Consider the following 22,184-nt stretch of genomic DNA (forward strand, 5'->3'; position numbering starts at 1 on the left):
TTGTTCAACAACAGAACAAGTGAGCTGAAAGTTTCCTCAGAGACTCTCGCCCATGGACCAGTCAATCAATAAATTCCAAAACTGCATCCCCAGTTAGATATGACTTGTCTCCAAAAGCAACATTTGAGCGGTCTGAGTAAGAATTGCATGAGCATTAGTGCCGCCCTGCTTTAGTGAGATATGTAGGTTTTAGCCTAAACATACCACTTAGCATCTTCTGAGTCTGTTGGAGGACGTATGTGTGCATGTGTGTGTAGGCTGGCAATAAAACAGTATTCATATGTATGCTGTATTATCCAGACATGACCTTTAAAACAAATAGCTCGGCCACAAAACGATACATGCCTCCCCCACCCCTTCCTTTTTTTGTGTGAGATATGTGCAGGCACAAAAAGAGTTAAACATGGAGGAACAGTGAGTGCCCCAGACACTTACCAAGACTGAATTCAGCAACATAGGTGCCTGACAGTAGTTTAGTTTTCAGCAGCGTGGACTGTGCATCCCTGGCTTGCTAAAAGTTTGAAGATCGTGGGCTTGGTGCAGGAATGCTGGGTGACGGTCCACAGCCTGTGCTATGCAGGAAGTCAAACTAGATGACTGTAATGGTCCCATCTCTGTATAGATGTCTAGGGCACCCTGGGTGAGAGATCTTTTTTCACTGTTTTTCCCTTAAGAATGAAGAAAATTTCTCCCTCTGATTTCTTTCCTAGCATTCTATTGCGACTTCGTTATTGCTTTGCTATGAAACTCTACCTCCAGTTAAAACTGTAACGTTTTGTCATTGCCTGACAGAAATTGTCATGTGGAGACAAGACCTAGCTGATTTGGGGAAGGCCCCCCTCCAAAAAAACCAGAAAAACCCTGGATTTTGTTTATATCAAAAAAAGCTGGAATTTGTGTTTAAATCCAGGTTGGCTAATTAATAAGCTGCTTTAATATGTCTGCTCATCAAACGTCCAAATTGTGTTTCTCCCAAAGAGGAAGTTTCGTATCTGGAGCTGGGTCACATAACCTCACTTAATGCTGCGCTGTACTCTTGAAAGCATGTGTGTTTCTTTTTATTAGTCTGCATGCATCCCACCTAGCAACACTCTTCTATGTCTCTCCACCAGGGGGCACCCTTCTGCCAGGGAGCGAGCCCACAGTGGACACGGTGTCAGTGCAGCCCATCCCAGCCTACTGGTATTACGTTATGGCCGCCGGAGGTGCTGTTCTGGTGCTGGTCTCCGTCGCGCTGGCCCTTGTGCTCCACTACCACCGGTTCCGCTATGCGGCCAAGAAGAGTGATCACGCCATCACCTACAAAACCTCCCACTATACCAACGGGGCCCCTTTGGCAGTGGAGCCCACCTTAACAATAAAACTAGAACAAGACTACAGCTCGCACTGCTGAGAGCCGAACAGGAGCAAGAACAAAACAAACAAAAACAAAATTTAAGACTTCAAATACGTTGCCTCGATTTTTGCACTTTTCTCCTCACCTAGCGTCTGTGTGAACTCTAGACATCTCTGTCCCTGCCTTTCCCAGCCCTTCCTGTTCTTTTACAACCTCTAAACTAATGCTGCAGCTTGGATCGCCAGAAGAGAGAGCCCACCCATGTCACTTTGAAAGGGAACGCTCCTCTTTATTATTTTCAAAGACTGATTCTCCCAGTAGGCAACCTGTAAGGAAACTTGATGGCAAGTCGAGAAGCTGGTGTGCGTGCGTGCATATGCGTGTGTCTATATAAATATATGTATGTAAGTGTGCACGGGAGTGTGTGAGGCTGACTGATTGAATGTATATTTAAAAGAGGCCCCTTTTTAACTTGCTTGTATTGCTTCTGCTTACACAGGGAATGTGTTATCCCCTGTGGAAGGCCTGGGATACCATATGCGATAAATATACTGATTTGTTTACTTGGGGAAGAGAACAATGCTTTTTGTTGCCTTATCTAGCTTTGGCTGGATTTATATTTCATATTGTAACATCAGCGGGTGCATAATGAAAAGAACAGGCCATGCTGGACAGTCCAAAAGACCTCCTTGGATGGTGGGAAGGATCCAGAGAGGTTCATCGCCATTCAAAATTAAGACCTGTCTTATTATTTCTTCAGCCAGCATAACATAGCCATTGTTTGGTAGCGGAAACCACCTCCCACCCCACCCCTGTCCAGAAGTGAATCTATTTCAAGTTGCCTTATAACAGAGAAGCTCATAAAGAATGTTTAGTTTATATCTGTTAAACCCAGTTTTGGAGTAATGTGTAGACTTAAAGCAGATCTAAGGTGGATGTTACATACTGTAGTTTCTTGAATCTGAGGTTTATTTATTTTTTAAGGAACCTCACTCCCGATGCTGATGTTTTTATATTTATCTTTTTGCAGGGGAAGTGGGAATCCTCTTCCTTGTCATTTTACTAGAAATTTACAAAAGACGAGTCTAATTTACCTTGTTTTCTCTGCCCAAGTTTGTAGCTCCTGGATCATAAAATGGCTAATTGACTTTATAGAATGTCAATTAGTTTTGCATTTGCTAATGTTCTGCTTCTTAGAGCATCAAACAAAACACTAGCAGACAGGCCTGGTGAAATCCAGATATTGCTGCATCTTTAACTAAGGAGAAATAATGGAAACCAAGATAAGCCTCCACTTATTGATTGGCTCTGAAGTAATGCAGTGAAAATGCCTTATATAAATTACCAAGCGATGACAGGCAAAGGTGGTTTGAATCATTAAGTCTGATCTATTTGTGCAGAACGCGCCTCCATGGAACAAAGTTCAGGCTTTTTCATGTTCGGTTGTGGCAAGTGATCAGATTCCCCCCATTAAGACCATGAGCCATCCTTTCTGCTCTCTGCCCCCAGAAAAAATGATAACAGTTCTGCTAACTGTTTGCAGTCTTGCTCATTCTATCAGATCAGGAAAGTGTGTCTTGCACATGCAGGGTTGGCACGTATCATGACAGAGACCAGGGCTGCTTGAGTCTTAGCCAATCCCCAATGGCGCACGTTCATGGGGATGTCACTCTTGTTCTCTCTTTCCCAGCCTTAGTCAGTAGCATGCTTCAATGCATGTGGCAGTTTACTCTGCCGATTTCGGAGATGCCCGCTTAGTTGGTAACATCACACAGTGCTGCTTTAGTAGGGAGATAGTTTTTAAAGTGCACAACATCTAAAACTGATTTTCCGCATTGAGATGTGTGGTGGTGGATACATCTAGAAAGAGAGAGATGTGCAGAGTAAACACATATCTGGGATTTCAAGCCTGGGGGCCAGGGGACTAAGTGCCTTCAACTCCTATTGAAGTCAGGAGGCACTGAGGGGCATCCATCCCCTCTCAGGATGCGTTCAGTACCACGTGAGCCCTAGGAGAGCTTCTTCCAGCATGAAAGTCATTTATTAGTGAGCATCTTCATTATGTAGCACTGGCAGGATCGAACATATCACTTCTGCTATGACATCCCCAACGCTAAGTTATCATAGATAACAATGGACATAAAATATTGAAAGACTGTTGCTGCGTTTTCAGATCAAACCTACAGTTTTCAATAGGGTAGGGAAGCCTCTAGTAATATTTCTGAAGTTGGTACGACATCCCTGTGTAAAATTCTCCTCTTGGCTACACCAAGGCAAGCCTGCCGTGAGGGAGAGTGCTTTGATGTATCTGAGAGGAGAATTTGAGGGCCAGTGTTAAAAATAAAAATCACCAAAGATGATGACAACAAAAATCACTTAAAGATTTTTACTCCCAATTCTCCCCTTCCAAGAACTGTGACATCCCCAGCATTGCGCAGTTGCCTGTGTGTGAAAATATCTTGTGGAAATTTGAAACTCTTCAAAGATGTATTGTGTGGAATGTAATAAAAGGATGATATTTTTATACAAACATCTGGGGAGGGTTTCTTTGTTTGTTTATGAAAACGACATTGGACAAACTGACGTTTCATTACACGTTCCCTTCCGAGTGGTAGGGCTCTTTCCTTTAGCAACTCAAAGCTTGATTATGCTTCCATTCAAGTCACTAACAAAAACCTCATGGCAAGGTCCCCAGCTGGTGTACATGAAGTCAGTGAAGGTATGCCAAGATTATAATCATCTGAGAATTTGACCCCCCCCCATGCTCAGGATCAGGTCCTTAACAGTGGCTTTTAGATTCTCTTGTAACATTCCTAGTTAGGAGTTTGGGGCAGCTGAGCCAACACATGATTGTTTGGGGATTTTGCTAAAGTTACTTAAGTGCTAAATAAGCCGGGGACCTATAATTTCATAGTGCCCCACGGGAAGCTGGCTAAATTGTGCAATTAGTCCCTACACGAGATACACACACTATACCATTAAAAGAAAATCGCAACAGTTTTTTAAAAAACCTTTCTGCTCCTCTGAATGTCAGCTGTACAGAAAAGTGGCAGCGGTTGTTTCACCATTGCCAGGAATTTGTCACATGGACTGGCACAGTGTTTAGAATTAAATGGTCAAGGCAGCGTGGGCCAGACCCTTGCTGGGGTCTGTGGGCACCACTCCATTAACTCCAGTTGAATTGCACTGGTTTACACCAGCCAAGGACCTTGACACTTTCCCCCCCCCCCGGCATTTTGTGCTCAAAAGCACCCAAAGAGCACCCCAATGGCTACTGTGGAGATTGCTCTGGTCCTTGGGTGTAATTGTTTTGTAGTTAAAGGATTCCATCATGTAACAGTTTTAAACAAGCTAAAATAGGTAGTGAGGGCCAGAGCTTCAGCTAGTGTCAGTCAACATAGCGCAGTTGCCTTCAGTGCAGCTTACTGGAGCTCCAGGAAGGTGGGGGGTGATTCTCAGCAAACAGAGATGTACCTCTGCTCAAGCTAGCTTGCTAAAAATAGCAATGGTGCCAGCGTAGTAGGGTGATGGCTCAGGAGAGCCACCCCAGTACAAAAGAAGAGGCGCTCAGCAGCCCTTGGGTTTAGAGTACATCCATGCTGCAGCTGGGAGGCGGAATTTCCAGCTCAGGTAGACGTAGATACTCTCGCTCTGATTAAGCTAGCAGCTAAAAAATAGCCCGGAGACCCTTGGTACGTATGTGGGTGACTAGCCTAAGCCACTGCAGCCATTCTGCTGTTCTTAGCGCTCTAGCTCCAGCAGAGCGAACGCGTATCTGTCTACCCACATTGGAAAGCAGGGGCCCAGCTGCACTGTAGAAAGGCCGAGGATTAATACAGATGAATCTGGTATTTCTCCTTTCCTTGGCCTTTATGTTGGCCTGTGCATCTTACATTGTCTCAGAAGAGCCAGCAGCTAGGCCTCTGATTTAAAATCTATTTTGAAGCCAGTTCTACTTTTTTCTAATGAGAACATTTATGTATATATTTATTTTCCTTCAGCATTAAGCTTCAGTCTGACATTCATAGAGCTTTGCAATGGCACTTCCTGGATTTACTTGGATTTTAGGCCAAAATCAAATAATTCAGAGTTCAAATTTTGTCCTCTTGCTGTGGCTGTACAAATATAAGCATAGCTGAAGAGTTGTAGACTTTTTTTTTTTTGCTTTAATTGTGTAGATCACTGGCACGCCAACACTCATAATTTGCATTTTGTACACTTCAGTGACCATCCAAGCAAAATGCAAAACAAACATGCACAAAAAAGAGAGCGGGAGAGAAAATGTTGATGGTCTCACTATGAGCAAAATCTTTAAGTAAGCAAATGAAAGGAAGGGGTAGTTTTGGGGGTTAATTATGCCTTATATACTTTACACGCAAGTTGACCAAGCTTTGAAACAGGAAGCACATACCGGCTGGATGGCGAGCGTGTCATGCACAAACAGCCAAAATTAGCATGATTGCAAAAAAACAAAGAGTACATGCAATTCCAGTAAGCTCTCTTCTGCAGTAAATATGAAGCACTGAGTTCATCCCTAAAAAGCAATCTCAAAAGGGTAGTGCAGCAGTGCTCAATAGGCAAACTGCGAGCCAAATCCAGACCAACGAACACTTTTGAATGGACCTCTGCAATCTTTTTATTTACTTATCATTATGGTTGGAGGGTTTTTTAATTATTTTCTCTGGAATCTAGACATTGCCTATACCTTGACCAAGAAATTGGCCCTGACAAAAAATAATTGACTACCTCTGTGGTAGAGCTTTCCTGGGAAGGGCCAGCTGAACAGTGAAGGATCAGCGTTCCAATATGCAGCATTCCCTTCTTTTAGAGCAAAGAATGGAAGCAGCTTATGTCTATTGTGCAATAGGCAGAAGGCCCAGAGGCAGCCTCCGTAGTTATATACACAAAGTGATTGTGAGTATCTTTGTCATCATAAACCACACCTTTGTGGATGTAACCTGGAGCTGTACTCCTGAGACATACCCTGAGCATGCTGACAGATAAAGAAATACAATCAGTCATTGCGTGATTGAAGGAAGACTTGAGGGGCTTGTGTTAGTGACGCAGGGCTTGCCTACACTTTAAACACTACAGTAGTGCTTCGGTGTAGACACTACCTATGCCAAGGGGCGATTCCCATCAGTGCAGGTAATCTATCTTCCCGAGAGGTGGTAGCTAGGTCACCAGACGAATTCTTCCATCAACCTAGTGCTGTCCACTCAGGGGCTTAAATATTCCACTCAAGGGGTGGATTTTTTTAAACTCCAACCAACATAGTTAAACCAACCTAGTTCTCTAGTGTAGACCTGGCTCAGGAGAATAACTGCAATAGGTTCATGGAGTTCAGTTCTCAGCTTGAGTATCAGTCCTGTAGTATGAGTAGAATAGCAGCTGATCACACAAGGCACCCATATATATGCTTGAGGAAAAGCACTCACTCTTCTATAGAATCAAAGGACACAGGTGATTTAAGGCAAGTGGTTAAGTTCTAATACGTAAAGCTATCTTAGCTACAAAACAACTAGGTAGTTAACTTGGGGACCAGGGTCTGATTGGTTGTTGGCTACGTCAATTTATACCAGCTGAAGATCTGGTCCTTAAAATCTTACTGGTCCTTCAGGACAGGAGGGAGGATTTTTGGTTTGCTTGCTTTAACAGGAACTCAAGGTTATTCAATGGAATTCACCCTGCAGGACAATTAGAATTTTAAGTGCTAGGCTTCCATGCTGGTCTAAACCTAAGTTAAGTGGAGTTGACAAGTGTAAGTGGATCAGAAGCAGAACCACTGTCTGTACACGTCACTCAAAAATATGGCCAAAAGGTTCATTTAAATGCTAGTATACTGATGGACTGTTTCTGTGTATACAATATGTAAGGTACTTACTTAGTTTTTCCTCTAATTTAAAATAGTTCCATTTGTAGGGACAAGGTGAGGTGAGTTTCTTTGGTGCATTTGTTGCCTGTGAAACATACAGATTAACTATCTTGGAGGCTGAAACTGCCTGTTTAGCCACCAATGAGTCACTGCACGGGCGTTTTCTGTGCTTGGCCCTTTGCTGAGAGGCCATTGTATGGCAATTCTGACAGTAGCTTTTGATGCTCTGTGATTATTGTGAAGGATCATATTTATGCCAGAAAGTATGTTCACAGTAATCAGCCTTTACGGGTGACTCTGGACACCAAAGTGAAGCCAAGGCATTTGATTATTGTATTTGTATTATGGAAGCACTATAGGCTGAAGCTCCATGTGCTAGCCACAATAGACACAGACACCATGCACAGTAAGTGTGCATCTGCCTGAATATTCTACCCATTGTAGGGCAGGACAAACGAAGCAGCAACAGCGTTAAAGAAGAAAAAAATCGTGTGCTGCGCTGTTGAAAGTTCGGGCTGCTTCCTTCTTGGGCTACCCCTTCACATTGAGGGTGTGATTTAGATGAAGACTTGCACAAGATCCAGAAGGTGCAATAATTAGTCCATCAGCAACATGACTGGACACACACTGGGCCAATTGCCTCGCTGGGAGAACACCACTGATTTCTGGGCAGCTCCCCCAGGAGTGCATATAGCAGATAGCATCAATAGTTGGATTTGTTTCTCATGTGACTGGATACATTTGCTTTTCCTGAGCTGTGAACTGAGGAGGTGAGAGTCTGCTCTTCTTGAGACTGGTTTTACACTGCCAGACTTACAAGACTTCAGCACAGCTTTTCCTGATTTAAGTGGCAGCAGAATCAGGCTCAGACTCTAGGCAGGGACCAGAAGCTAGACAGCATCCTGGCTCCTGGCCACAGCACTTCCATCAGTGGCTTCGGTGACACTACTGGCAATCCAGAAGTGACTGCCAGTTGGAGAGATAGCATCATTACCCTTATCCAAAACAACGGCAACAAGGAGGGAGGATAAAAGATCAAGAGGTAGCAGAGCAGCTCGTTCTTTTCTCCTCACCTTTTTAGCGTTCAGGAAAGGTGGTGGCTTGGCAGCTCTAGCACCAAACGTGGCCGAGCTATCTTCAGACTGCCCTGCCCATGCAGCTCAGCCCTGTTCTGCAGGGAGCACCTGTCAGAGCGAGATGGAAGGTCGGTCCCCACGCACATTCAACATTTGGCCTCTCAGCTGGAAATGACAACCGCCAGCACCAACTTAAAGAGTTGTGTTTTGTCACGTGGGCAACTAATTGCACAACGGACATCAGCTTGGAAACAACTTTCTCTAATCACCGCCCTGGGATGGCGTTGAACCAGTGACCTGCACGTGAAGGGCTCCATTAGGAATCACTTCACTCAGCCAGTTCCCTAGATAGCTAAGCACAGCAGCACCAGTCGCACAGTCTGTTGCTTACTCTGTACATTAGAAGGAGAGAGAGCAAAATATCTGTTAGCCATCTGCTCGTGCTGCCTCAGGAGACCAGGCAGTTTCTGATGATATTATTTGTGCATGTGCACACCAGGTCAGGAGACAGTCAAGCTATATTCCAACACTGGGTAGCATAGCACGGATGTTGGTATGTCTACTCATCATTAGACACATCTGCAATCTGCATCATTTCACCAAAGCTTTCATTGGTGATATGCAAAAATCAGAATCCTTCCAGGAGCCTATGTGGAACAGCTTAAGACTCTAATGATGGGGGGAGGGGGGGTCTTCGTTTGCCACATACATGCTAAAGTCAGTCCTGGTGTGACATCATTGCTGAATCTCTCACATCCACTTTGTTGTTATTGTTTCCCATGCCAATCTGTTAGGGAAAATGCATGACCAACCCCCTGTCTAGAGGCCTGATCCCATACCATTGAAATGGTCGGGACTCTTGAGATTAACTTCAATGGGAGCAGGTTGAGGCCGTAGGGGAGGAAGCTTTCTGAAGAAAGAGGGATATGACTATACTTCCCCCATGCTCTTGTCCCCTCCTGTTTATCCTTGTACCTTTCTTTCTGAATCACCATTCTTTAGTTTTTCTTTTTTAGTGAAAATCCCTCTCTCTATTTAACTGAAAATGCAAACTGATCCTGAGATTCACACAGCTTCAGAATGTAGCACACAGCAAGAGCATGAGAATGTCCCTCTAGATACATCTGCACAGTAGCTGACGGGTGTAATTCCCAGCTTGGGTGACATACCGAAGCTACCTCTGCTCGAGCTACCATGCAAACAACAGCAGTGCAGCTGCAGCAGCCCAGGTGGTGGGGAGGGCTAGCCACCCAAGTGCCACCCCATCCGATATCTTATGTACATATTTGGGCAGCTAGCCCAAGCCACCCCCTGTGCCACCATGGCCACATGGCTATTTTTAACATGCTAACTGGAGCAGAGCTAGTGCGTGCACGTCTAGCCAAGCCGGGAAATACTCCTCCAGCTGCTGTATAGGTGTGTCCTATACAGTGACAGTGACATACGCTGTCATGCACCCCATCCCTTTCTGAGTTCTGAGCTTAGTCCCAAACCAGGGCTTCCTGGGAGGTGGTTTAAATACAAAATACAGGAGTTACAATACCAGGCAAGACGGTCAAGCTGATACTAGGGGCTTTTTTTCCTTTTACATTAAGCTCTATCCAAAACACAGCTGTCCTTTAAAATTGGGCAGGGATTTAGTCTGTGCGTAAATTAAGTGTGTTTAGTGTTTGGAAGAAAAATTGTTTGGAAATGGTGAGGATATATCATTTCAAAAAACAGTTACTAAGCATATGAGATAGTAACCCTTCATGCGGTGCATGTGTTTGTGAATTGTTTTTCCGTTCGCTCACATTGGGACCTATCCACCTCACAACCATCTGGTGATCACATCTATAGAGACAACACTGCAATGGGGAAGCGAAATGAAGTAATGGCAAGGTGGGCTGCTTCACAATGACAAAACAAAATGACGTACATTTGAGTTGTTCTGCTATTTAAAAAAAAGAGCTAGAAATAAACAACTGAAGGAAGTAAAAGGCTAAAAGGATCTTAAAAGTTGAGCCCTTATTCCTTATGGCAGAGAAGTTCTAGTTTTCTCTACAGCATTTTTGATATGGCATGCAAATACTGGTGCCCTGCTTTATATGCTGTATATGGAATCTAGACCACCCAACACTACGCAATGTTACAGGCCTTTGGGGGACATATTTCTGCAGTGTGGTCTCCTTGTGTGCCTTGTACTAGTATTGCACTCTATGTGTAAAGAACCATAGAGATTACATGCGTTGCAATGCGTAAATACAATGGAGCTGAGCTTATGGGTTCATGGAAATGACAGATAGAAAGAAGAGTGCTGATAGTGATGACCTTTAAAAGCTTCTATGTTAGCTTCCCTCATGCTGGTTCTGAGTCAGGAAGATACTTAAACACACATTCTACCCCAACTCTAGTCAGCAAAACACATAAGGGTGTATTTAACTTTAAGCTTTGCTGACCTGGGCTGCTTTTCCTGAATCAGGCCCTTAATCGATACCACTACTACTAATGCCTAGCTTATATATAGCACTGGGCATCCATAGACCCCAAGGTGCTTACAGAGGAAGTCAGTATCATTAACTCCATTTCCAGAGAGGGAGGTGATTTGCATCCCTCATAGGACGGTGGCAGAGCTGGGATTAGGACAGAGGTCTCCTGAGTTCCAGGCCACTACTCTATCCACTAGGCCACACTACCTCCTTAGTAAATGTAACGCAGACCTAGCAAACACCAAAAACACAAAGGCAACTGACATTCCAAAGACAGTTGTTGTAAGTCAGTTAATCCATTTCCTGCCAATGCAAGGATTATTCTCTGCAGTACATTTCCAGCCTTTCCTTTATGAAAATATTACAGTAGCCTACGATAGTCCATTTTTCTGCTAGCACAAGGCTGGTCCCCACGTTATATTGCCCAGTGCTCCCTTTTTTAAAATACTGGCATGATCCACATTCCTACTAAGGCAAGAGAGTATTGGCCCAAAACTCTTGTAAACTGTAGGGCTTCAGATCATTCCTCTAAATATTTTTAAAAGAATGGCTCCGTTTTAAATAGCTGAGGCAATAAAAGTTCCCAGGTGGGCAGGACAACTTTAGTGTCCATGCATGTACGAGTTTAATATATCAAGCTGTACTGTGCATTATTGTTTGGTCACATGGTGGTACTCAGTCTCTCTGGTCACCAACACTCCATTATAATCACTCATTTACAATTGCTCTCATGCTCTGCTGCCCACTCAACATGTTGTCTCTCCAGCAAATGGGGTAGTGATAAGTGTGTAAGTGGACGTGATGAGTATGTAGGTGGATTTTTTTCTTTGGGGAAATTCCCAGTGCACTGTGTAGGCAAATCATGTGCTGTTATTTTAGGCGATCACTTTGGGATTCGATCAGATTTCAAAGTACACCAAGCATGCAAAATGAACTAGAGTCATTCAGATAATTTCTAAAAAAAAAAAAAAAAAGAAATAGACCTTTGCATACATCACTGATGAGTGAAATGCAATGAAAAACTGGAGTTATATGAATCACCATCACAGAGCTCTGGCAGCTCACCTCAGTCTGATGTCTACAAAATCCCTACAAGGTTCTTCTAAGTAAAGTGTGTCATGTACGTGGTAGCTGTAGTATTTGGGCGCAGACAAACCCAAAGCAGCTCAGGTTCTGACGACGTGCAAAGGTCAGTGAACCTGGAAGCTTTCCGGCCTTGCGAAATAGTAGTGTTTGCATCATGACACTGCCACATTGTGAGCCCATGTTCTGGGAGCCCATCCTCAGAGCACAGATAGGGTTCCACAGGGAAAGCAGCCTGTCAAGTTGAGTTCTAACTGATCGTGCGCTCCCACGGCAATGTTGTAGCTAAGAATGCAAATGCAAACATTGGATTCATGAGCAGAGGGATATCAAATGAGAGGAGGTAGGTAATATTAACTCTGTATAGGGCATTAGTGAGACCGTTACTGGAACACTGTGTCCAGTTCTGGGGTCCACACTTCAAAAAGGATATTGACAAATTGGAAAGAGTTCAGAAAATAGCTACAAAAATGATTTGAGGTCTGGAAAACTGGCCTTCTAGACATAGAAACAGGCCCCCCCCTAGAGAGAAATGTATGGGTGTGATGCAAAATTTACTGAACGTGGTTCTGTTGTGGCCTATGTTGTAGGTAGGCATGCTGGTTTTGAGATGTCATGGTGTTGTGAACAAGTGTCATTCCCTCAACACTGCCACTGCACCGAAACCAAACTTCATAGACCAAAGTGGGACTGGTTGGGTGGGCTTAAAGCCATTTACCCAGCACACTGACTGAGACATACACATGCATATCAGCTCCAGACTACACTGACGTCTCTATGCTGTTTTCACTTACAACGTAAGCCCAATCTGAGCGAAAGCAGCAAAAAAAGGTCAGCACATTACCTCCTATGTCACATCCCCTGCAATCATTATGGTCAGTCACTTTTTTAAAGCAATGTACATTTAGCCTCCTAATGTCTCTGAAAATACCAACCTCTGTCCTGCTAGCCCCTTGTCTTGAGCTGGTATGTTCATTCTATTTAAGATGTTTCAACTACATTGATTAAAACCTCCTCATCTTCCTTTTTCAGGATTCATAAATTAGCCTTTTAGCTTGCTGGCAGTGATCTCAGATACAATAGATAACCGTCTCTGCTAGGCATCCGGCCATTTCGAAAGCCATCACTTACGTTGGCTTCATCTTTACTGCTTTTCAGCGTGAATAGCTGGAGGTTTGTAGCCATAATTTAACACATTTTTCTTAAAAAGGGCCTTTCACACCGGGCGAAGCTTTCAAATGCATCATACTTAAATAGAGTTTCACTTAACTTTCTTGCATAACTTTCCTTAATGATTTTTTCATTTAAAATATTCAAGTAAATTGAGTACATGTGAAAGCTAGCAGATGGATAGCCCTTGAAGAATGAAAGCCTTCTGTTTATACACATGACGGGCGTGGCACAACACTTGGGCAGGTCATGGTTCTGACAATGTGCCTTGAACCTGACAGAGGGAGTATGTCCAAGGGGTCAGTTTTTATGGCCCACCCAGGTCTTCACATCTGTGCTGAGACTTGTCAACAAAGGTGCTAATTAATGCCAAATGCAGGGCTGTTTTCTGCGATGGGAGCACATAGCTGCTAGGAACTGGATGTGAGTCTGGTGGTCTCAGCGCAACGGGCCACCAAAGAGCCAAGGCTGATTTTGCTAATTACTTGGTATGGAAAAAAGAAGGGTTTTTTTGGTTTCATTCATAGACAATGCATTGGAGCAGATGCACAACATCACAAACAAGTTGATGGCAATAGAATGCTGTGTGATAAATAGAGGATCCTGGCTCTGCTACAGGACTATGCTGAAAGAGGAAATGGATTGTGTGGGAGAAAGCTCTTCAAACACAAATATCAGCAATATTAGCAAAGGGAGTAGAGACAATTGCTAGCAGAGTAAATAGCTTTTTGTATAAAGGGTCTCTTTATTCAAGTTTTCCCCAGTGCTCAGTTCTCCCTTTAAGGCTTGGAAAATTGATGTTCTTTCAAAAGTGTTGATTATCCGATACACTTTTAGTTCCATCCTGCTCACCAAAACTAGCTGAGAAGAAACTGAAACAGAGTTGAGTTTCTAATGTGTTTTCGGACAAAATGATTAGCCTTTGGAAGAGCCTGAGGCAGGCATCTACTCTGCTGCCTCAGTGGAGTCCAACGATTCCCTTTCCAGGCAGTGGGCCAAATGCTAGCTTAATTTATGCTCATGCTATCTATGTTTTCAAAATGATTGCATGGGTGAAACTCACAGCAGAATTTGACCTCTTGTCGCCTGCTTGATGATTAGCTTGAAGTACTTTCTGAGTGATTTTTGTACATGAACAATTCCAAATACTTGCATGAGGCCCTCAGGCAGTTCTTCAGATCCTAAAAGAATTTCATCTGGGTGGGTCAAGTCCCAGAAGTGCTCAGAAATCAGGTGAACTTGCTCCTTCTTTTTTGAAAAGCTACTGATAGCAGGGCCTCAGCTCAATTAATTGAGTCTCTCTCTCTCTCTCTCTCTCTCCCTACATTCCTCACTGATCATTATGAGGGACACAAGTGGTCCCTTCTGTGTTCGTATTCCCATCTTCACTTGAAAATTAAAAGAAACATTTTTAACTGCTTGAATAATGAGGATGAAGGGAAATGCTGTGCTAATGACGATGTGGGAAAATAATAGCATTAACACCAATGTTAAGGACACTGCAATCAGTTGCCAAGCTGACCTTGGGAGCTGAAGTAATGCTGAGCCACCACCTCAAAGACCTAAATTCCTTTGAGCATATAGAGCTCAAACCTGCATCAACTCCAGCTGCAAAACATTAGATCTGATCTCCTCCAAAGTTTAGGTGATTTGGACCTGGGGTTTTATATTGGGCTTATCTCTAGGGCTGGAGTGAGGGACCTGTAGATAGGTGAACCATTCCATTCTACATCCTTATGCTATGAAAGTTAAATCCCAATCTCACAGGCTTTTCAAAGTGTCATTGTTTCCTGCTAATAAGGTGCCTGATCCAAAGCCCGGTGAAGTCAATGAAAAACTCCCATTGACTTTAGTAGGTTCTGGGGGAGGTAGATACTTCTGTTCCATCCAGGTCTCTCACCCTCCCTTTATGCCCGATTCAAACAGAGCATCTGAATTACTGTCCAGAAGTGCCTCTCTGCATTCTGTGATCTCTCCAGGCAGGAGCTTTCTATTTAAAGCCATGGTGCACAATGAATGACACCATTTCGATGTGGAGCTCAATGCACTGACAATAATGATGGTGGTACTGAACATTCTTGGCAGGATTGCCACAGTGGCCTAGTGGTGGTGGTACTTTCCCATGTAAACACCCACTTTAAATTCCCAGTTCTGGATTCATTTCTCCTGAAGAGGCCAGGAACTATGAGGAGAGACAGTGGAACAAACTACTTACATCCACAGTGAATTTGGCCCACCAGGCCCTTGAAGGAAGGCGTGCCTCATGCTGCTTAATGGCCCAATGAGCTCCCTTTACTCATATTGCCTTTAAAGAAGCCTGTTTTACATAGGGTGAATGCTCAATAATTCTGGCCTCTTTAAGGCACCCCAACATTGAGGCATCTCAACACTTACTCATTTGGCCCTGTAGGAGCAATATTGATGTGTTCGGAAGGAGAATTGCACCCAGTCTCTCCTTATCCAGAACGAGGGTGGGGCTTTGATGGCGTGGTGGGAATCTAGGTGTCGGTCTGGGACAGAGAGGAGCTCTTGGGTGGGACAGTGCTGCTGATATACACCCAGGCTTCTAGGCTAATGCACATGGAGGCAGTGATGGATAGACTATTGATTGTGTTTTCTAAGGCACTGAAGTTCTTTCCCTCTTGATAAGTGTTGATGGGGTAACAGTTCAAACTACTCAATGGATGTGTGTATGTCTTTTTCCCCTTCTTGTCAAGCTTAGTCATGCTGCGATATAAATTGTCCTAACTCACTAAATGAATAGTATTAAGCTGGAGTTCTTGAAAACAGTAGACCCCGATACAAATTTCTGAACAGAGGCACCTGTGTAACAGTGTCATGGCAAACACATTAATTTAGGTTTAATTAGTAGCTTGCAATTTTTGGAAAGGTCCTTAGAACTCTGAGACGTTGCTTTTTAGGCACATTATGCTTCTTTGGCCTTGTCATTTTAGGTGATTTTTTTAAATTACATTGATCTCTTTCTTCTTTTGCAACTCGTGTGAGATACACAACAGTAGCTTATATTCGCAAAAGTGTCTCCTTTTGGAGTGTGCAACTTGAGACGCTTTGTAGGAGTCTGATTTTCAGAAAGCTGGGTCCTCAGCAAGCTTGATCTTCTTTAAGTGTCTCCAGGTGGGCATCCAAAAATCATAGTTAGTTTTGAAAAATGTAGGCAAGTTTAAATACAAAGGCATTTATCCTGGAATAGAGCTAATACTGGAAAGATTACACAGCAAAGTAACTTAGCTCTACTCCGACTGCGGCAAGCACATTTGGTTAGTACGGTTTGATCTATGCTGAACAATAAAAAGAAATGTCACCACTAAAAGGCGTTTGGATCAGAGATATGTTAACATAAATGCCTGAATATGGACACCCAGTTACAAATCTCCCTGTCTCACTCTGTCTCAACCAGCTTTTACATTAAAACTTGTAATGATGATATATGACTTCCTTAAATTACTGCGAATTTATTTGAAACCAAAGAGAAAGAGGGTCATTGGGGCTTTGTGTCCACTAAGATGTATGTGGGATGATGAAATGTAGAGTGTGTAAATGGATCTACCATTAATGGCAACTAATGATGGGCACTAAGATATTATTGAAAGTTATAAGTAGAATACCCATGACCATGTTAATAATGAGTTATGGCCATTATGAAGACAGTAGTGACAATATTTCAATGGTATTCAGATTATCCGGCTTCTTTCTTTTTCCTCTGTTTCGTTTTCTTAAAAGCTGGTCATTTAGTGGGGGAAAAATGTGATGTGATATACCATGAAGCATCTATTCTGTTGTACACGCAAGATTATTCACTGGCTTTGGCCATAGCTGTGGAAAACTTTGCAATAGTTCAAACCTGGCAGGTCTCATTATAAAGTGACTGTTTTTAATACTCCAAAACCATGTCTTGTCATTCTAGTGGACTTCCCAAGGTTAGAGGACGGCTTTGCAATCCCCGGGCAAGACATTGGAGATGAGAATGAAGACAGTGAGTATAAAATGTCATGCAGACAATTTAGGGGGAAGCTTATGTTGTATTATCACAGTCTATTATTACTAGAGAAGGGTACAATCCACAATTTTTGCATGAGGATCTGAACTTTCCTCAAGTATAGGAGTATTTGGATCCAATACTTTGGACCTCTACAGAGATACGGGCAAGCTGCAAAACTCAATTAAAGATCCCAGAAATAGGGAATGTTTGGAATCTGGGATTCTGGTTCATGCCTATCTCTAATTATTACATCTTCCAATCCCCAAGGGACTCATTCATTTCAGCTCCCCCTTCCTGATCCTAACAGCCCTTAAGAAAACACCTTACCCTTCAACTCCCTTTCCCCAATCCCAAACCGACTCTCTATATTTGGTAATAAACCATCATTGGGAGGATAGACTGTCAGGTGTGACACTGTCTCTCACAGTGATTCTCAACCAAGGGTACATGTACCCCTGGGAGTACACAGAGGTCTTCCAGGGTGTACATCAACTCATCTAGATATTTGCCTAGTTTTACAACAGGCTACATAAAAAGCATTAATGAAGTCAGTACAAACTAAAATTAATTACAATGATTTGTTTTTACTGCTCTATACTAACACTGAAATGTACGTATAATATTTATATTCCAATTGATTTATTATAATATACATTTAACAATGAGAAAGTAAGCAATTTTTCAGTAATAGTGTGCTTTTGTGAGGTGAAACTTGGGGTACACAAGACAAATCAGACTCCTGAAAGGGGTACAGTCATCTGGAAAGATTGAGAGCCACTAGTCTATCGGGTGGGTTCTGAATGGCTGGTCTGTTAAAATCTCACATGCTCCAGCTCTTCCCCCAGATCACAGCTTGTTTAGAATGCATTACCTCTGCTCTGAACTAGGAGCAGTGAACATTGCTTACAAAATTTGAAGAAGCAGTGTGGTCTAGTGGTCACAGCAAAGGACTGGGCATCAGGAGAGCTGAGTTTTAGTTCAACTCTGCTACTGGCTCTTTGTATGGCCTTGGGCCAGTCATCAATCTCTCTCTCTTTTGGTGTTTCGGTAATAATATCCTCTCTCCTTAGTAAAGTACTTTGAGATCTGCAGAGTATTACAATTAAGACAGCAGCCGGCCCAGTTTAAGAGACACTGGCAGAATTGCTGAGAGATTGTTGTGGATTTCTCAGCAAAGGAGAGATGCCTTTTCAGGCAGGGAAAGCTGGGTCTTAAATATAACTGAACTTTACAAATCTTCAAAAATTATTAGGGATTCATTTCAGGATTTGGGATGAGGTTTGGCCATTTTCCCCCCAAACCAGTCCACCCTCCCCTGTTTCCAGAGTTTATAATGTATGGAAGATTATCAAAATAACGGGCCAGATCTTCAACTGGTGAATCAGCGTAGTTCCACTGAAGCCAGCTCACGGCCCCTGAGAATCTGCCCCTTATGGCTTTGTGGAGCCTATGACTAAAGTTCACCTGAGCATAGGGTTTGAAGTCTGGAAGGCCTCCTAGGCAGCCTTGGGATAATAATACTTATCCTCCAGCTAACAGGGAATGTTGTGTGAATTAACAAATATGTGTCCATTCAGGGTTTTGAACACGCAAAGTGCTCTGTAAGTATTATTGTCTCAGATACTGATAGAAATGTACTGCTAGTCGTTACAAGTGACAGTCTTGCCTTCAGTGAACCCAACAGTGACATTGCATGGGAAGTATGGGCCTGATCCTGTGCCCATTGACATAAATAATAAAGCTCCTATTGACACCAGTGGTGCAGGATAAGGCCCTGTGGGAAGAGTGCTTTCTATAGATGAAGAGTCCTTTTAGTCAAGACAGATGTACTTAGTATGGGAAAGTTTATAGTGATGCTGCTAACACCTTCTCTGTTTTTCTCAAGGACTTAAAATGTGGTATGGTTAAAAAAAATGGTTATATAAAACAGGCACCTTGTTACTAAATATATGCTGTCCTATTACTGTATATGTGCCATTCAAGTTGTATCTAAGTTTCTAAAAAATACAATATATATATTTTTACTACTATCAGCACGGCAAAGTCAACAAACTGTTTTTGTGGTGGCATCAATGGAACTGAACGTTCAAACACTAATTGGTGCTTACATTGCATCTTGACTTGTAAATGGTGCAAATTAGGTATAGGAGCTTTTTACTGGCCACAGAGACCCCGAGAACCAGATTTCTGATTACAACTGCACTTGAAAAGTCAGATTCTCAGCTGGTATAAATTGTTATAGCTCCATTGACTTAAAGCTCTGCTGATTTATGCCAGCTGAGGATCTAACTCTGACCATCACAAATGTTATTTACAAATATGTTTAAGGTGAATAAAGATCTCTGGCTAATAACTGTCAATTATATTGCAGATTATTTTGGTCTGGATAACAATACCACACTGTTCTCTACTAACTCTCCAGTAACCCCAAAGCTGGACAAAGACAAGAGCTGGCTCTACACTCTGGATCCAATCCTAGTCACCATCATAGCTATGAGTTCGCTTGGAGTTCTCCTAGGGGCCATTTGTGCTGGGTTATTGCTCTACTGTACATGCTCCTATACTGGTCTGTCCTCTCGAAGCTCCACTACTCTGGAGAACTACAACTTTGAGCTGTATGATGGCATCAAGCACAAAGTCAAAATGAACCACCAGAAGTGCTGTTCTGAGGCATGACTGATTGCACCGGAATCACATGTGACATTTCATTCCAGCGAGAGTAGCTGGTGAAGATTACTTGTTTTCTATGGGAATGGATTGCCATAATCTCAAACCAATCTGGAATACAGAAGGGGGCATGGGCATGAGGTCCCTATCGTAAACCACAGTTGTAGACTCCAGTAAACGGATTACAATCTGCAAGGACTACGGTATCTAAATAATTATTGTAATGATGAGAACTGTGCTGGAACAAGGAAAGGAGCTCAGATGCTTCCTTGCCCCTTTATGTGAATGATTGAGACGTGTCCAAGGAATGATGGTTTACCTTTTGGATGTGAGAAATAAAATGTTGATCATTATTTCCCACTTCCTTTCTCGAATACGTGGCTGAAAATCCCTCAGCCATTCTGTCTTTAGAAATAACACACACACAAAAGCCCATCCCGCTTCTCTCCCCATTCAGATACTCTTTTGAGTTAAAGGATTTGTTCTTAGAGCACATTATACAAACCCTGCGAGCTGCAGTTTCTACGCCTAAAATGAAAGCAGGTTGTTACCTTTAACTTTCCATATCCAGGTGGCGTAGGGGGTGGAAAGAATTACACCAATTTTAGGGTCTAAGGAAAACAACCATGCTTTCTTAAGAGATTAAGAAGCAAAATAGAAAAGAAACCTTACATGTAGACGCACCCCTCAGAGAGAAGCTGAAGAGCCTTAAAGTGATTTATGAATAAGAGCCATTTCTTAAATCCAGAACTTGGATTGAAACAGCAGTGACCTTCCTCAGAAGGGCTCTTTTTATTTCTTTATCCTTTTTTAAAGTATATATATATATATAAGAAAAATTGCAGCAAACAAAAGACACACAATCGTAAGGTTCCCAAGATTCTGGAGATGGCTTTTTGAGAGAATGGCTTGCTATATATATAGCTATATATTTAAATTCTTTCATAATATGATGGCCACTCAGAATAAGGAGGAAAAAAATTAACTATTATCATGCACCATCCCATGGAGTGGGATGCAGTGTGGGGTGAGACCCAACACGCTTAGATTAATTGACTGCCCTACTAAGGTGGTAACTATTCTTTCTCCTTTGGGTTATGGTAACTCTTTCCCTGGAGTCAGGTATGAGTTGCAAGACTCCCAGTTTGGATATCAAGTAAACAGTTTAAACCAAATGCGGTCATCTTCTCATCCCTTCAGAGCGAAGCTGCTCTGCTTCTGACCTGTTGCCAACACCAACAACAAAATTATGTGGTGTTTTGTTTTGTTTTAATCAAGTGCCTTAGAAAAACATATTGTTTCTATGTCTAGAGATTAGTGATGTATCAACTACAGACAAGGCATTCATCCTTCCCTCTTCTTCCTCTTTGTAATATATTCTTCATTGGCACTCTACTGGTAGAGCCTAGTAGAAGGAGGCTTGACTTTGTACTTGCAAGTGGTCCTGGCCTATATTTTCTCTCTGTGTGTGTGTGAGCATGCCACACAAGAGGATGTGTTATGACCATAATGTAGTGAATGAAAAGGTTTAAAATCCCTGGTTTCACATCAAATGATGTTAATACAGCTGGGTTATCTATATGAATGTTTCCATATTACTGCACATGGATTATCCATATGCAATCAGAACCCAATACCACGCAGCAATTTTATTCTTAAGTGCCCATATATCCTGTTGTTTTCATATAGTCTTACAGGACTTCTTGTGAGATACCTGACATGGCTTCGCTTTTTCATTTCAGATATCAAAATTGTAGAATATAATATTTCAAAGTTTTCTGGCATAATGCTACATGGGTAGCATTTGCTCTGTGTACTAGGAACAAGCCAGCCACTAGAACAAGTGCTCAGTGTGATTGAGCAGGCATTTGGAGCGAGAGAAAAGAAGTAGCATGCATGAAGTGTTAATGGCTCTTGTTGAGAATTTCATGAAGAGCTCACTTGGAAAAAATCCTCTGAAAATAAGCATGGACCCTTGTTGATGTTGGAAGCTGGCAGGCGTGACACTTAACCCACACAGGCGTGACTGTTTGAAAAAGTGCAGTCTTATCTAGTATGTGACTATTTCATGTCCACAAAAAAAAAAAAAAAAAACATTGCACAAAACCATCCGGGTTTTTTTATTTTTGAAAAATTGGTCACCTTAACTTAGTCGTTCTCCACACACAAAGTACCTGTTACTCTACCAAAAAACAATCAAACCATTCACACAGTGATAGTAAAATGTATAAGACCATTTCAAAGGCGATTGCTGCTACTCATCAACTTTATCCCTCTTCTAAATCACACAAAGGGAAGAGTTGAATGAGAATGACCATAGCCACCTGCCTATAAAAAGTCAACTTATAGAAACAATAGTCACTAATATTAGTAAGATAATGTTACAGTGTCTAGTAGGCAGCTAGAGGGGGGAGAGATCGTAATACATAGAGGTCAGCTCGGTGTGTTTATGCACACATGAATTCTCTGTATGTATTGTGTACGTGAAGATTCGTGCGACTGAATAGTG

At 42.5% G+C, this 22,184-nt stretch overlaps 1 protein-coding gene across 5 annotated transcripts in view; it reads left to right on the top strand.

Annotated features, from left to right (window-relative positions):
- Nucleotides 1–21,877, top strand: part of NRP2 (neuropilin 2) — a 123,498-nt gene extending 101,621 nt beyond the window's left edge. For 3 of the 5 annotated variants that reach the window (XM_038422251.2, XM_038422250.2, XM_043505629.1), the window contains exons 16-17: nucleotides 16,934–17,002; nucleotides 19,380–21,877. In XM_038422251.2, the coding sequence (XP_038278179.1) occupies nucleotides 16,934–17,002; nucleotides 19,380–19,684 (374 nt within the window). In that variant the 3' untranslated portion in view covers nucleotides 19,685–21,877. Of the gene's footprint in view, nucleotides 1–1,112; nucleotides 3,867–16,933; nucleotides 17,003–19,379 lie in introns of those variants that run through there. The other 2 variants (XM_038422252.2, XM_038422253.2) reach the window with 1 other exon arrangement.
- Nucleotides 21,878–22,184: the final 307 nt, after the last annotated feature.

Source organism: Dermochelys coriacea, chromosome 11 (assembly GCF_009764565.3).
Source record: "Dermochelys coriacea isolate rDerCor1 chromosome 11, rDerCor1.pri.v4, whole genome shotgun sequence".
Lineage (NCBI taxonomy): Eukaryota > Metazoa > Chordata > Testudines > Dermochelyidae > Dermochelys > Dermochelys coriacea.